The following is a 15,897-nucleotide window of genomic DNA, read 5'->3' on the forward strand; positions in this document are numbered from 1 at the left end:
AATTTTATGAGAGCGAGTTGTGACCATCTGTGGCCCAGTAAACAGTTCTCCCATCAGGCGAACCATACGGCTGACGTACATCCCCCCTGTGTGCCAAGTATCAAAACAGATTACCCAGCGAACATTGCACTTCAACCCTCGATATCTCCTAAACAGCAGCAGTGTCAAACCTATGCAAAATTCTGCCACTTCGGAGTCAGAATTTCCATATCAATAAGAGGAAAACGCAAAGTCTTTGCACTCTACTCAGGTGTCCTATTTTTACAATACAAACTATGGAGCTGATAAAGCTCCCATGGGAGCTTTTAAGAACTTGTCACTCAATGTGAGCACGCTCGAAAAGAGTAAAAACGCACGATGGAAGGGTGCAATCAGTCTAGGTTTGTTCGAGTCAACATCCTTCCTCATGGTTTTAGGAGAAAGTCTGAGCGAGACATTCAGATATGTTTTTCACCGAGTTGTTTCCAAGGACAGTAATGTTGTGTCGTTCAATGCAGCTGCCTCTCTCAGCAAACTCTACGCCTTGCCTAAGCAATTCAAACCGCCTCCACAGATTGCAATAAAGTCAACACAGAGGTTCTCCAAGGGAGACTATTCATCAATGAATGTGTTTGTAAGCGAAAAGTCGGGTATAAAAAGACCTCAGTTACACCTGAATGGCTACTTGTCTTTATTGAGTTCACATTTCATTTCACCTGTTTCCTAACTTCCTCCAAGTAAATGATGCTTTGACACAAGAATTTAGAGTATTAATATTCATAGGTTGGATGGATATAAATGGGACTTGGTAGCTTTGAGGGAACAAAAATTCTTACTTTAAAGAAAGTTTTGTATATTCGCACCTGTTTTTTTGGGTTTTTTTTTTTGTAGTTGTTTCTCACAAGGACTATTTTCCATCTAAAAAGTCAAGAAAATCACATTTACACTCATTTTGAGCTGGATAAGTCTGTCAAGAAAAACTGTCTGGGGAAGTTAAGCCATCAAAACAAAAATTACTTTCAGGAGTTATGCTCTAGTTTCACATGAACAGCAATTGGAGGGGAAAAACAACATAAAAAACATCTGTATTTTATAAAGCTTTTCTCACAGAAAATACAGTACAAACCAGTTCATTGTTATGTTTGTATTTTAAGCCATTAAACTTTCCACCACTTCAACAACAATCAGATTTTAATCTTCCAACAGCAATGATGTAATAAAACAGTGCAACTTAAATGACCCAGACGTTTTGGGAGACTTAACAAAACAGTTGAACTCTTATTTGGTACTCAGCCGAATGAATCACGAGACAAAACAAAACACTTTGTCACTAAATGAGCAACATGTGTGGAATCACGTTGGTGGAATTTTCACCACAACGCTCCGGCACTTTTCTGATGCCGTCTGAGCAGAAGTGGTCTTTCTTCTTCAACCGCAGACGTTTGGACTGTTCGGGTTTGGTGGTGGACTCTATTAGCATTACACAGAACAAGAGTCTGGCCGAGTGCTGATTTTGTCCAATGGCTGAAGGCTTTTATATGTATGTCTCTAAATATATCACATAAATAAACATATGAGAACTCTATTGCTTGTAAAGTTTAATTTCTGTGTGTGCTACGAACATAAGCGATTTTTTTAATTCTAATCTATTGAAAATGTCAGGAAATTACATGAAATTGTTGCAGATTGTTCCTTTGTATGAAAATGTCAGCTATTAGAAAATTACAGTAATTAGTAGGAGCAACTAAAATCTTGTCTAATCATTAAAACACAGCAAGATGACAAGACATGAAGTTACTGGGCCTGTGTAGCTGAAGATGGCAACAGCGGAGTTATGTAAAGTTATCTACGGAAGGGAGGAGGTCATCCTTGACTCCTGCCATAGTCCGAGTTGTTGTGTCCTGAGTGAAACCTTATTGGACAACTGGAACAATGGCAACAGAGGCTTTCCAAAGGGCAACATGAACCACCGGAAGACTAGAAGGACAAACACGAATGCTTCGAAGCATTATACAACATATATAGTAAGTTTGCTCAAATAAAGAAGCACTTTTTGATAAGTCGTAGCCAAAGGACCGTCTTTTCTTGTTTTGTTTCTTGAAAGAAGCAGATTAAAGATCAAGACAGGAAGGGCCAGGTTTAGGGAAACAGGAAAAGTGATGCAAGGAAATGGACGACGTCAGAAGCCAGCCCACTACACACAGTCTACTAAAAGCCAAATTCACAACCAGTGCAATTATGGAGTCTTCGCTCTGGTCACCAATGAAACTTGTACTTTTGACAGGTATGTGAATCAAGCAAACTTTAAAGAAGAATAAATACTAACATTAACAAATACAATGCCATCATTACAAGACAGCTGTAAGCAACTTATTTATGTAATCTACGTGGCACCAAAACAGGCCGTAAAATGATGTGGGATATTTTCAAAGGTTCTGTTTTGTCTTTGTGTCCGGACAGCATGGCTCTCCAGTATGATGGATCCCTGCCGATTCTCTGACATTTGTGATTCTTGCCACAAACTTGCAACATGCAAGGCTTCGAATGGCTCCAACGAGGCTTGCTATTGTGACCATGGATATACCGGAGATGGAATTGCAAATTGCAATGGTAAATATCAATCACCAAAAATATTCATATGGTCACTGAATAGTTGTAATATTGATGATTATGTGTGTAGTCTACTGCCAACCACTGGAAATCTATATTTATAAATGTATATTTTCCAAAAATTCTGTCAATAACATTACAGCAGGGCAGTATGATATTTATGTCTATATAAAGTCACATATCTTTATATCTATAAATATATTTTCCACCCTCTTTAAATAAGTTTAAATGTCTTTAAAACTGTGGGAGAGGTGAAATCATTTTTAAAATGGTTTATATATGGTCGTTCCATAAAACTGATTATCGCATATTGCTCGTCAGACTGAAACCTATCCATTGAAAGGAGCAGGGTTGACTCTACAAGCTTTATTTCACAAACCCTTTTCAGAGCAGTCATCTTGACCTTGTAAACTACTACATAATATAGGACTCATCCGGTTGCGGTATAAAAAGATGCGTGATGTTTTTTTTTCTACTCATGGAATTCAGCCTCGTTGGAGGCTTAATAGTTGGCATATTGTGTCTGGCATTACAGTTATAATAAATGTAGTAAGAATATATGTAGTTAATTTAATACATACTGGCAGCCGCACAGTTTTCCCACCAAATAAACACTGGCAGATCATTTTGAGACGAAGAGGGTTGAAGTTCAATCTCTATCCTTACAACTTAACCCTGCTTACTGTTTTTGTTATGTAAACGGAGAAACGCTATTTTTTCATGAGGATGCTGCAGATAAAACATGAAAGTGAGCATGCAGGCGTGATGCTTGTGTCAGAGGAATTGCTAAAGCATCCTGTGCATGCTGCGAGGTATTTCCCTTCTGAATCCTAGTCACCTCTCATGAGAAGGCAGGATATCCCCTCTTAGACAACCTTTGTGCACAAAGTACAGATGAGAGGAAAAGCAGGCATTTGTCATTTATGGACAGCAGTGGAAATTCAAAGTCACTTCCAGTAAACGACATGAAGAGAGTTGACATCAGTATTCTAGTCATCCATCCATCCATCCATCTTCTTCCGCTTATCCGGGGTCGGGTCGCGGGGGCAACAGCTTCAGGAGGGACTCCCAGACTTCCCTCTCCCCAGCCACTTCATCCAGCTCATCCCGGGGGATCCCAAGGCGTTCCCAGGCCAGCTGAGAGACATAGTCTCTCCAGTGCATCCTGGGTCGTCCCCGGGGTCTCCTACCGGTGGGACATGCCCGGAACACCTCCCCAGGGAGGCGTCCAGGAGGCATCCTGATAAGATGCCCGAGCCACCTCATCTGGCTCCTCTCAACGTGGAGGAGTAGCGACTCTACTCCGAGTCTCTCCCGGATGACCGAGCTTCTCACCCTATCTCTAAGGGAGAGCCCGGACATCCTGCGGAGAAAACTCATTTCGGCCGCTTGTATCCGAGATCTCGTTCTTTCGGTCACGACCCATAGCTCGTGACCATAGGTGAGGGTAGGAGCGTAAATCGACCGGTAAATTGAGAGCTTTGCCTTTTGGCTCAGCTCTCTCTTCACCACAACGGACCGGTACAGGGTCCGCATTACTGCCGACGCTGCACCGATCCGCCTGTCGATCTCACGCTCCATCCTCCCCTCACTCGTGAACAAGACTCCAAGATACTTGAACTCCTCCACTTGGGGCAGGATCTCATCCCCGATCCGGAGAGGGCATTCCACCCTTTTCCGATCGAGGACCATGGACTCGGATTTGGAGGTGCTGACCCTCATCCCGACCGCTTCGCACTCGGCTGCGAACCGTTCCAGCGAGAGCTGGAGATCACGGCCTGAAGAAGCCAACAGCACCACGTCATCTGCAAAAAGCAGAGACGCGATGCTGAGGTCCCCAAACCGGACCCCCTCAACGCCTCGGCTGCGCCTAGAAATTCTGTCCATAAAAATTATGAACAGAATCGGTGACAAAGGGCAGCCTTGGCGGAGTCCAACCCTCACTGGGAACGAATCCGACTTACTGCCGGAAATGCGGACCAGACTCTGGCATCGGTGATACAGGGACCGAACCGCCCTTATCAGTTGGCTCGGCACCCCGTACTCCCGAAGCACCCTCCACAGAACCTCCCGAGGGACACGGTCGAACGCCTTCTCCAAGTCCACAAAACACATGTGGACTGGTTGGGCAAACTCCCATGCACCCTCGAGGATCCTGCCGAGGGTGTAGAGCTGGTCCACTGTTCCACGGCCAGGACGAAAGCCACACTGCTCCTCCTGAATCCGAGGTTCGACCTCCCGACGGACCCTCCTCTCCAGCACCCCTGAATAGACCTTACCAGGGAGGCTGAGGAGTGTGATTCCCCTGTAATTGGAACACACCCTCCGGTCCCCCTTCTTAAAGAGGGGAACCACCACCCCAGTCTGCCAATCCAGAGGCACTGTCCCCGATGTCCACGCAACGTTGTAGAGGCGTGTCAGCCATGACAGCCCCACAACATCCAGAGCCTTTAAGAACTCTGGGCGGATCTCATCCACCCCCGGGGCCTTGCCACCGAGGAGTTTTTTAACTACCTCAGTGACTTCGACCCCAGAGATTGGAGAATCCGCCTCAGAGTCTCTAGGCCCTGCTTCCTCAATGGAAGGCGTGTAGGTGGAATTGAGGAGGTCTTCGAAGTATTCTCCCCACCGACTCACGACGTCCCGAGTCGAGGTCAGCAGCACGCCATCCCCACTGTAAACAGTGTTGACGTTGCACTGCTTCCCCCTCCTGAGACGCCGGATGGTGGACCAGAATTTCCTCGAAGCCGTCCGAAAGTCATTCTCCATGGCCTCACCGAACTCCTCCCACGCCCGGGTTTTTGCCTCAGCAACCGCCGAAGCCGCGTTCCGCTTGGCCATCCGGTACCTGTCAGCTGCCTCCGGAGTCCCGCAGGCCAAAACGGCCCGATAGGACTCCTTCTTCAGCTTGACGGCATCCCTTACCGCCGGTGTCCACCAGCGGGTTCGGGGGTTGCCGCCACGACAGGCACCAACGACCTTACGGCCACAGCTCCGGTCGGCCGCCTCAACAATGGAGGCGCGGAACATGGTCCACTCAGACTCAATGTCCCCCGCCTCCCCCGGGACGTGGGAAAAGCTCTGCCGGAGGTGGGAGTTGAAGCTCTTCCTGACAGGAGATTCTGCCAGACGTTCCCAGCAGACCCTCACAGAGCGTTTGGGTCTGCCAGGTCGGACCGGCATCTTCCCCCACCATCGGAGCCAACCCACCACCAGGTGGTGATCAGTTGACAGCTCCGCCCCTCTCTTCACCCGAGTGTCCAAAACATGCGGCCGCAAATCCGATGACACGACTACAAAGTCGATCATCGAACTGCGGCCTAGGGTGTCCTGGTGCCAAGTGCACACATGGACACCCTTATGTTTGAACATGGTGTTCATTATTGAAAATCCGTGTCGAGCACAGAAGTCCAACAATAGAACACCGCTCGGGTTCAGATCAGGGGGGCCGTTCCTCCCAATCACGCCCTTCCAGGTCTCACTGTCATTGCCCACGTGAGCATTGAAGTCACCCAGTAGAACGATAGAGTCCCCAGAAGGAGCGCTCTCCAGCACTTCCTCCAGGGACCCCAAGAAGGGTGGGTACTCTGAGCTGCTGTTTGGTGCATAGACACAAACAACAGTCAGGACCCGTCCCCCCACCCGAAGGCGGAGGGAGGCTACCCTCTCGTTCACCGGGGTGAACCCCAATGTGCAGGCGCCCAGCCGGGGGGCAATAAGTATACCCACACCTGCTCGACGCCTCTCACCGTGGGCAACTCCAGAGTGGAAGAGAGTCCAGCCCCTCTCGAGAGGGCTTGTACCGGAACCCAAACTGTGTGTGGAGGCTAGTCCGACTATATCTAGTCGGAATCTTTCTGCCTCGCACACCAGCTCGGGCTCCTTTCCAGCCAGAGAGGTGACATTCCATGTCCCAAGAGCCAGCTTCTGCAGCCGGGGATCAGACCGCCAAGGTCCCCGCCTTTGGCTGCCGCCCAGCTCACATTGCACCCGACCCCTTCGGCCCCTCCCACAGGTGGTGAGCCCATGGGAAGGGGGACCCACGTTTCCATTTCGGGCTATGCCCGGCCGGGCCCCATGGGCGAAGGCCCGGCCACCAGACGCTCGCCTTCGAGCCCCGCCTCCAGGCCTGGCTCCAGAGGGAGGCCCCGGTGACCCGCGTCCGGGCGAGGGAAAACTAAGTCCATTTATATTACTCATCATAAGGGGCTTGTGAGCCGTGCTTTGTCTGGCCCCTCACCTAGGACCCGTTTGCCATGGGTGACCCTACCAGGGGCATGAAGCCCCCGACAACATGGCTCCTAGGATCATAGGGGCACGCAAACCCCTCCACCACGATAAGGTGACGACTCGCGGAGGGGGTATTATTATTCTAGTCAATCATCCATTAAATCAATTAAATATTTAAATCTGAATTAAACAACTTCAAAACCTTCCAAAACAAGGACATTGCATGTAATTATTTATATGAACATGCCTCAAAGCCAAAACAAAGAAAGCCATGTTTACACAGCATCCATCCATTCCATATATTTTTTTCTGCTTGTGAGGCAGACATGTTGGTTAAAATCATGAGCATTCTTTCTTCCAAGCAACAACAACAACAAAAAAACAATAAAGGTCGCACAATGCACTAATACAATACCTAAAGTGAAAATTACTCATCCATCACACATGCCAGAGCCAAATGCCAAAAGGAGGAAATATAACACCTCGGAATGCAATAGAGAATCTCATCTCATATCATAGCTATCCCTAGTTACCATGGAATAAACCCCAGTGGTTGTGAGCGGTATAGTCAAGTCATCAGTCTGACTGAATACTTCATGATATGAATCACGCCGTGACATATGTTCCACAGCTTCGCCTTTCAGTCAGCGATTTCACACAGTTTTAACAGACAATTTTCCAGTTGGGAAAATGCTTGCCTCTCAACAGTCACACAATATTAGCACATAGTATATTGTTTAAGACACTTCACTATCTCGACTATGTCTCTCTGCCTGGCTGGATTTGTTCAGGTCAGTGGTGTTCATTTGTGGACTGCTACCAGGATGTATCCCCTATGTCTGTTGTTTACAAATATTGTTAATTTCATTTAAATAATGCATTTAAAATCAGTAAACAAATCATATGACCTTCCTTGAAAAATCAACTCGGTACATTGTGCTTCTTTACGATGTGTTATCAGACAGTGACTGTGGAAATAGGCGGAGATGATTTCCCAGGTAATCATAATGTTCTTTCTGTTCTTGCCACAGATGACAATGAATGCCAGAATGTGACAAACATTTGCGGCAACAAAGGCAACTGCACCAATACAAAAGGCAGTTATTACTGTACGTGTTTGCCCGGTTACACTTCAACTGGACAAGCCAAGTTCCAGACGAATGATGGAACTGAGTGCGTAGGTAAGAATGGTATTTTTCATCACGTACATATTTGTTAATGTTAGAGAATTATATTGTCGTAAAAGCAGAGTAGTTTTTAGTTATGATTAATGTAGCTCAAATAATTTAATGACTTCAACAATGGCATTGAAAATGAGGATTAAGATGATTACCACCCAATATGGTAATTCTGAAAATTATCTAATGGATTAATTAAAGCCTTAAGATCTTGAACTGATGATGTTATGTGTGATTTCCTTTGTGTCATTATGGTAATGTATTTGTAAATTACTGATTTACCTTTTCAATGCGTGTGAACGCAGACGAACAGCTGTTAGGTGTTGGCTGCTGGAAAAGCGTGTGAATGTGAGAACTGTTTTGTCTTTCATTGAACTATGGAGAATAAACACATTGGAGGTGCTTCTTCCCCAGGCCTTTTGCTTCCTCTCCATCTGCTGCTCTGAGAATTCACTCTCGGGATCTTTGGCTCAATATTCGGCATGAACAACAACACTTTCTTTACAAATGTTCAACTGTGTCTCAGCCCACACACATAATGGAAAAAAAGTCGTCCACCTTACGAGAATGATTATGCATCATTTTTTATGCAGGATACATCAAATTAAATGAAGTTATCAATTGCAATGCTTGGATTTTATTATATGTGATTATGTTTTGTTATGTGGTTAGCTGCCTCTTACATGCAGAATCTCCTTAAATTTAATTGCTCTTTGTGTGCATTATTCAGACATTGATGAATGTGAGGCAGGAGGGGGATGTGGACCCAACTCACATTGCCATAATATCAATGGATCTTTCTATTGCACTTGTCAGCGTGATTACATCCCAACTTCTGGCACCAAGCACTTTCATCCAGAGCAAGGTGGAAGATGTAAAGGTCAGTATAAGAAGGAAGAATACACATGCACACTCACCACATTCGCTTATAGTGTGATTTATACTCGGACTTTTTTCCACATATTCAAACCCGCTACTGCAAATGTTGATGTTGCATAAAAATAAGACTGGTAAAGGAACAATGCTTTTCGTGGAAGTCACTTCAACTGGTTATTTTTTATTGTTATGTATTTGATATTTGTTTGTTGTTATTTTTAAATGTATTTATTGTTACTTTTAATTTAGCGTTATTTTTCTAATTGTTAATTTTCAGAACATCCCCAAAAAAACTGCCATGACAACATTGGGTGCATCACACAGACTGTCAATAAAACACTTCAGTATGTAAGTACCCCATCTTCTGGCTTTCAACGGATCTGATTGACATTCATAAGAAAGAACAGATATTCATTCACTATATTTATGGTGAGCACAAGCATGTCATTTGCAGAAAATCTCCAGACTAAAAGTTTGGAGACTTCATTTGCAATACCTACAACCAAAATCTAACAGTGTCTCTGGACAGTGGTTGAAAATGACTGTATATTTAAATACACCTGCACAATCAAATTAGATCTAAAGCTAGAGCTGCTGCAAATCTAATAACCCTAATGAATCAATACAATTTGATTTTGGATGGCGCCAAATCACCTGGCCTAATCGATCTACTCGAGAGCAACATGTGATGACTGAGTTTTCTGAGGAAAGCAAAAAGGGTTCAAGCACTTACCCAATTGCACCTTGCTCAGGAAGATATGGCATATATTAAAAATCCAGCTGTAATCCACCCTGCATGCCACCAAGACCAGGAGATGCACAGGTCCTTGGGTTTTTCGGGTCTCTCTGCTGCAGCACACCTGATTCAATGACCTCATCAGCAAGCTAGATCACGACCCAATCAATCAGATGTGTGAAGGAGGGAGACTTCTAAAAAAGGCGGGGCAGCGGATCGGACCGGACTTGCCTACTCCTAAGCTTTGTGATTTGATAACATCTCGCTGCTCAAAATTTAGTTGTTTGACCTTTGTGGCATATTTTTCAATAAAACACGTAACTTACCACTGTATTGTGTTTTAGCGCTGTTAACAGTATTGAATTGTGATGTCCTTATTTAGGTCAGTTTGAAATAATAGCAAATAATGACAACATTTTATCATCCCTGTTTATATTATAAATGTATACCAGAGCTCATCAGATCTAATAGGCTTGTCTGAGAGTGAAGAGGTGGAAACCAATTTCATAAAACAAACGTCATTGTTTTCAATCTTCGTACTGCTGTTTCGATTTTCTCTAAAAAATGGAATGTTAGTTGCTATTTTTTGCTGCCCTTTTAGATGAGCAACCTGACTGAGCCCCTGAGCCTCCTGAATGAAATTGCTCAGCAGTCATCCGGGGATCTGACCTCTGTGGAAGTGATTGCGTACGTTGAGGCCTTGAGCCGGTCCACGTCGTTGCTGGCCACAGGAGAAAAAGATCAGCCTGTTGTGCAGTCAACTCTCATAGTAATCCCCACTCACTGTTTCATTCTTCTCACTCACTGTTTTGACCATGACATTTCTTTTCTTGCGGGGTTTATGAGAAGCATGCGGACGCTTTATTGAAGGAATCACAAATGCTCTTGTCAACAGAAATTAGTTAAAGCAGTCAACAACTTAGTAGAGAAGGATGAGCTGGTGGCGTGGAGCAGGATTAAAGAGGAGCGTCGGGAGCAAACCGTCACCAAGCTGCTGCACACAGTTGAAGAAAGTGCTCTTACTTTGGCTAACAGCCTCCAAACTCCATATGAGTTTCAAATTAAAGATACACAAATGGGTAAGACCAAAATTTACACTATGACTTGTGTTTGTTTTTATCTGCCAATTCCTTTCCACAGAAATGAGACTCTTCACTTTTGATGCCAATAAGAAAAAACCTACATTGTCATCAAGTATGGGCGGCGACATCATGACTCTAAGTCCAAAGATGAAAGCGAAAGAGGAAAGTAAAGGTGAGTTGAATCACAGTTTAATGATGGAAAATGCTGCTTTAGCAAATTCTGCTGGAACAATCTGCAACTGCACTGGATGTTGAAATGTTAGCGAAGCGGTCACGGGTACCTGACTCACAATCTCTGCTCTAGTTTATCCTGAATGTGTTGGACGTGAGGTCAAGGCTATTTGATCTTCCAAGTTAAATTCATCCAAGCATGTCTTTGTAGACCTTGCTTTGTGCACTGTGGGCTTTCCATACTGTCACTACTTTTGGATTCAAATCTCAGATACCTTACAAATCTCAGTATTGAGAAATTCAATACTTCTTGTTGGTCAGCAAAGTCAGCCGAAGAATGAGGTTGGACCGTCGTCAATGGTTTCCTCAACTTGTGTCGTCCATCAGAGAGCGTGTCAGTGGTGTTTGTGCGATATGACAGCATGGGAGACATCCTGAAGCCGAGCATCGACCCGGGTGTCAGTGACTACTCGCACTATGCGGAAACGGGGGAAATCACTGTCAATTCCCAAGTGGTGGCAGCGGCCGTCAAACCTGCTGACATCTACCAGCTTGACCATGTCATCTTCACTCTCAGGCACGTTGAGGTAAAGATGAATGGGCACGCTGTCTTTCATTCAATTTGCTGCTGCTGCAAATTTGCAGTGCAGAACCTTTTTGCAGGGAGTTCCCCTTAATATCTAGTCATACTGCTGCAGTAAGCATTTTTGTGCTGTACCTTACTAAAACTTTGCTTCCCGGCAAAGTTTTATTCAGTTTGAAGTCTTGATAAGCATCATAACTAGTACGCGACTTGCATTTGTTGTTGTGGCAATTAACAGATGGAAGAAGTACCAGGGCTAAAAAAAATAACCAAAATAAATGACAAAGGTTGAGTTAACAAGTTGAATTGCATCATATTACACTTGCAAAATTTTAACAAGTCAGTAACTGAATCCAGTTCTTTTCAAGAACAGGCACAATTGATCAAAAAGTATGGCGTTACATTGATTCTGAATACCCAGATTGCAGCAGTAGAATTTGGTAACAATTTATACATTTATTATATGTTAAGACTCAGATATTAACATAAATGATTTATGACATGTTCTGTTCGCATTTATGTAACTTAATAATAGTTAATTTATTTCTGTCCCAAAACATGCAGCATTATTATTTTTTGGGGGGGGGGGGAATAATTTCAACACTCATGAACTAGTTATTACATTTAATTTAGTCAAACTGATCCTACAAAATGCAATTGCATTTGAATTTCATTGACATTTAATGAGATGTTTTTTCTCTCCACTGTTCCAAATTCAGTACAGATGTCCATCTCACTGGCTCTTTTGTTACATTCTCTCCTCCAAAGCCTGTCGACCTCAAAACCGATGTGACCAAATGCGCCTTCTGGGAGTACACAACTGACAGCCTGCAGGGTCACTGGGCCACGCATGGCTGCAAGACCGTGCAAGTCAACAGCAATGCCACCACGTGCACCTGCAACCACCTCACACACTTTGCTATTCTCATGTCTTCGGGACGAGCCAATGTAAGGTTTTAGATGTTTATTGCAAAACATATCCACTCTACCCCAAATGTCATTTTGGAGGTTTGGCACCACCAGTAGCAGAGGTAGAATTTTTTCCTTGGGGGAGCCAAGGATAACACCGTGAGTCCGAAATGAATAAATAAATAAATAAATAAATAAATAAATAAATAAATAAATAAATAAATAAATACATAAATACATAAATAAATAAATAAATATACACACAAACTCCAAATATTCTTCAAAAAATGCTGATAAAGATTCTTGACATGATCTTTATGGAGGACAGGTGCAAATCGGAAAATACCCAAAAGTGAATAATCTAGCCTGGCATCTGGTGGTCCAAGCATATTCCAGGGTGGGAGAGTGCCCCCGTGGCACTGTGCCCCCGTGGGCACTGTTGTTTAATATACCATGGCATATTATTTTTAATTATCACTTGATTCTTAGATGTTTTACCTTTAATACAGCAGGCTCACAGATTGAATTGTGAGATAGAAACACCATCCATTTCTCTTTTCTTGTCAGTTCATCGCCCACCAAACCGTCCTGACCCGCATCACCCAGCTAGGGATGATTATCTCCCTCATCTGTCTGTCCATGTGCATTTTCACCTTCTGGTTCTTCTGTGAGATCCAGAGCACCAGGACTACCATTCACAAGAATCTGTGCTGCAGTCTATTCATGGCTGAGTTCATCTTCCTTGTGGGGATCAACATGTACACTCACAAGGTGACGATCAAGAACATTCAACCCAGCCCCAAACATTTTCTGGTATTCTGATATAGATCGCAAACCTCCTAAAAATATTCATTGCAAAATAAATTTAAACATATTGTATGTAGTTATGTTTCTAAGACATCTGTTGTTTACTGTATCTTAATCACATGAGTTAAGGTCGCCACCTACACAGTGACTTTTTAAAAGTTGAAATGAAGTAAAGGAAGGAAGAAAAGTCAATATGTTAATGTCACTCTGTAGGGTGTTTGAGATAACAACAACAATGTTATTTTCCTTTTCGTCATGATTTAACGCGCCGTTGAATATCAAGTCTCATATTCAACTCTGTGGGAAAAGAAAGTTTTGTTCACATGTTAATGTCACTTCATTGGTTTTTAAATCTGGATCTATCATTTTTATTGTCTCGGTATAATTTAAGTTTTATGGTCACTTGCAGTGGTGCAGTAAATGTGTGAGACTAACATGAAAATCAACATTTATATGTTTTTCAGGTCATTCAATTGGCCTTTCAAATGAAACATTCTCTCTCTGTCTCTCTTTCTTTGTTTCCTGGCAGCTCTTTTGCTCGATTATTGCGGGGCTGCTGCACTATTTCTTCCTGGCGGCCTTTGCCTGGATGTGCATCGAGGGCATCCATCTGTACTTAATAGTGGTTGGCGTCATCTACAACAAAGGCTTCCTGCACCGTAACTTTTACATTTTCGGTTATGGAAGCCCAGCAGTGGTCGTGGCCATCTCAGCCACGCTGGGTTCCAAGTATTATGGCACTGATAAAATGTGAGCATATACGTATGTATGTTTTATCATTTTTATTTGATGACGCATAGACCTTCACTAAAACTCAAACGACGCTGTTCGGTGTGTGGGTTGCTGGGGTCTATTTATTCTTAAGGCGTTTGGATTCATGGCTGGTTAGGACGAAAGTGCATGATATTAATTGTATATTTACGGCCTAATTTAAAATAAGTAAACTGTAGTTAAAAATAAATACATGAGTGCTGTTTCTACCTACCGACATTTTTTATTTTAAATTTATTTTCATGATGAGTATCTCTGCTTGTGTTTGGGGGGAGCCGAAGTGGTTGCTGACCCAAACAGGGTTCTATTGATTCAGATCAGAAAAAAAAGAAGCTGAGGTCCAATGATAAAAGGCAGGCAAAATTCAATTAATCAAGATCACTAAGTGGGACATCTTGCTTTTGTATTTTAGGTGTTGGCTGAGCACAGAGAACCACTTCATATGGAGCTTTATTGGACCTGCTTGTTTGATCATTCTGGTAAGTTATTTAAGCAAGAAGCAAGCAAGCTCACGGTTTAAAATGGACAGAAATTGTGATGTGATTTTTTTGATCTCCACTCAGGTGAATCTACTGGCCTTTGGAGTGATCATCTACAAAGTCTACCGACACACGGTGGTGAAGAAGCCTGAAATAAGCCACTATGAGAACATCAGGTGGGATTATTAATACTTGGTTAGAATTGGGTTGGGCGTCTCAAATTTGTCAGCATGATTGTGTTGTTTGTGGCTTGTCAGGTCATGTGCCCGTGGAGCCATAGCGCTGCTCTTCGTGCTGGGTGCCACCTGGACCTTCGGAGTGCTGCACATCCTCTATGAGAGCACACTCACCGCATATCTGTTCACCATCACCAACGCCTTCCAGGGCATGTTCATCTTCATCTTCCTCTGTGTGCTCTCCAGAAAGGTAATGCTGACTCATGGATTCATATGAAAACCTATTCAAACACATGAGAAGAAATTGAACCCAAACTACTTCATCTCCATCACTGCCAAATTTAGATATATTATGATAAATTATGGCTGCATATTTTTGCACATGATTACATAATTTTCATGGATTTTAATGATTATAGTTGGTGGTAAACCAGTACATGCATGCTAGAAATGTCCATGGTGTATTGCTATGAATATCAAATTTTATTTGAATAAAATGTAAAATATGGGAAATGGTAAAATTTAGTATTCACTGTATTATCATCAGAGTCATAGTTTAATTTTTTATAATTTCTCCCCTCTCATGTAGGTGAAATATGGTAATTGGTATAAAAATATAAATAAATATGTTAACATAGGCAATTGTGTAATTTTTGTTGTTGTTTCAGATTCAAGAGGAGTACTACAGGCTTTTTAAAAACATGCCATGCTGTTTTGAATGCCTAAGATGAATTCAGTAAATGAATTCAAGCACCAGATCAACTTGAACAATGTTGGAAACTATACTAAAAAACAGATGCTATGTGAATGTGGAAAAATCCTTTATTCCATCATTGTCTGTTTATATTTAATTCATTTCTGTTTCAATGCATGCAATAAATGTTGTCCATTCATGAAATCCATTTCACCTTAAAGACGGGGTGGGCAAATCCGGTCCTTAGGGGACGGCGTCCTGCAGGTTTTATAGGTCTCCCGGCTGCAACACACCTAATTCAAATGATCAGGATTGTTATCCAGCTTCTGCATACCTTGCTTATTATCTGACCATTTGACCATGTGTTGCAACAGGGAGCCATATAAAACATGCAGGACTGGAATTGCCCACACCTCCCTTTGAGTAACCCTGCAATCAACATACATTTGCCTTTTTGTATTGTTTTTATTTAATGCCCGTTGTAGTCTTTATAACATAACAGAACTGCACTTACTCTTGTATATGTTAAATTAATAATAAAATGAGTTTGGCAAACAAACCATGCTCGGCTTATTCTCAGTTGAGTATTGAAAAACTCAGCCTTTATGTGCTTCTT

At 43.0% G+C, this 15,897-nt stretch overlaps 2 protein-coding genes across 2 annotated transcripts in view; one reads left to right on the forward strand and one right to left on the reverse strand.

Moving 5' to 3' along the window:
• Positions 1–9,756, reverse strand: part of adgrl2a (adhesion G protein-coupled receptor L2a) — a 184,759-nt gene extending 175,003 nt beyond the window's left edge. Inside the window, exon 1 of the mRNA XM_049721365.1 lies at positions 9,607–9,756. The gene's annotated coding sequence lies outside the window, so the exon portion shown is untranslated. The remainder of the gene's footprint in view (positions 1–9,606) is intronic.
• On the forward strand, positions 2,035–15,840 carry adgrl4 (adhesion G protein-coupled receptor L4). The gene is made up of 16 exons (XM_049721575.2): positions 2,035–2,263; positions 2,440–2,589; positions 7,851–8,000; positions 8,728–8,877; positions 9,151–9,221; positions 10,211–10,378; positions 10,505–10,688; positions 10,750–10,863; positions 11,250–11,449; positions 12,214–12,393; positions 12,922–13,125; positions 13,691–13,911; positions 14,345–14,411; positions 14,496–14,587; positions 14,669–14,837; positions 15,256–15,840. Exons 1-16 carry the CDS (start codon positions 2,149–2,151, stop codon positions 15,316–15,318), a joined length of 2,298 nt encoding a protein of 765 aa, XP_049577532.1. The 5' UTR covers positions 2,035–2,148; the 3' UTR covers positions 15,319–15,840.
• Positions 15,841–15,897: the final 57 nt, after the last annotated feature.

This window comes from Syngnathus scovelli, chromosome 10 (assembly GCF_024217435.2).
Source record: "Syngnathus scovelli strain Florida chromosome 10, RoL_Ssco_1.2, whole genome shotgun sequence".
Taxonomy (NCBI): domain Eukaryota; kingdom Metazoa; phylum Chordata; class Actinopteri; order Syngnathiformes; family Syngnathidae; genus Syngnathus; species Syngnathus scovelli.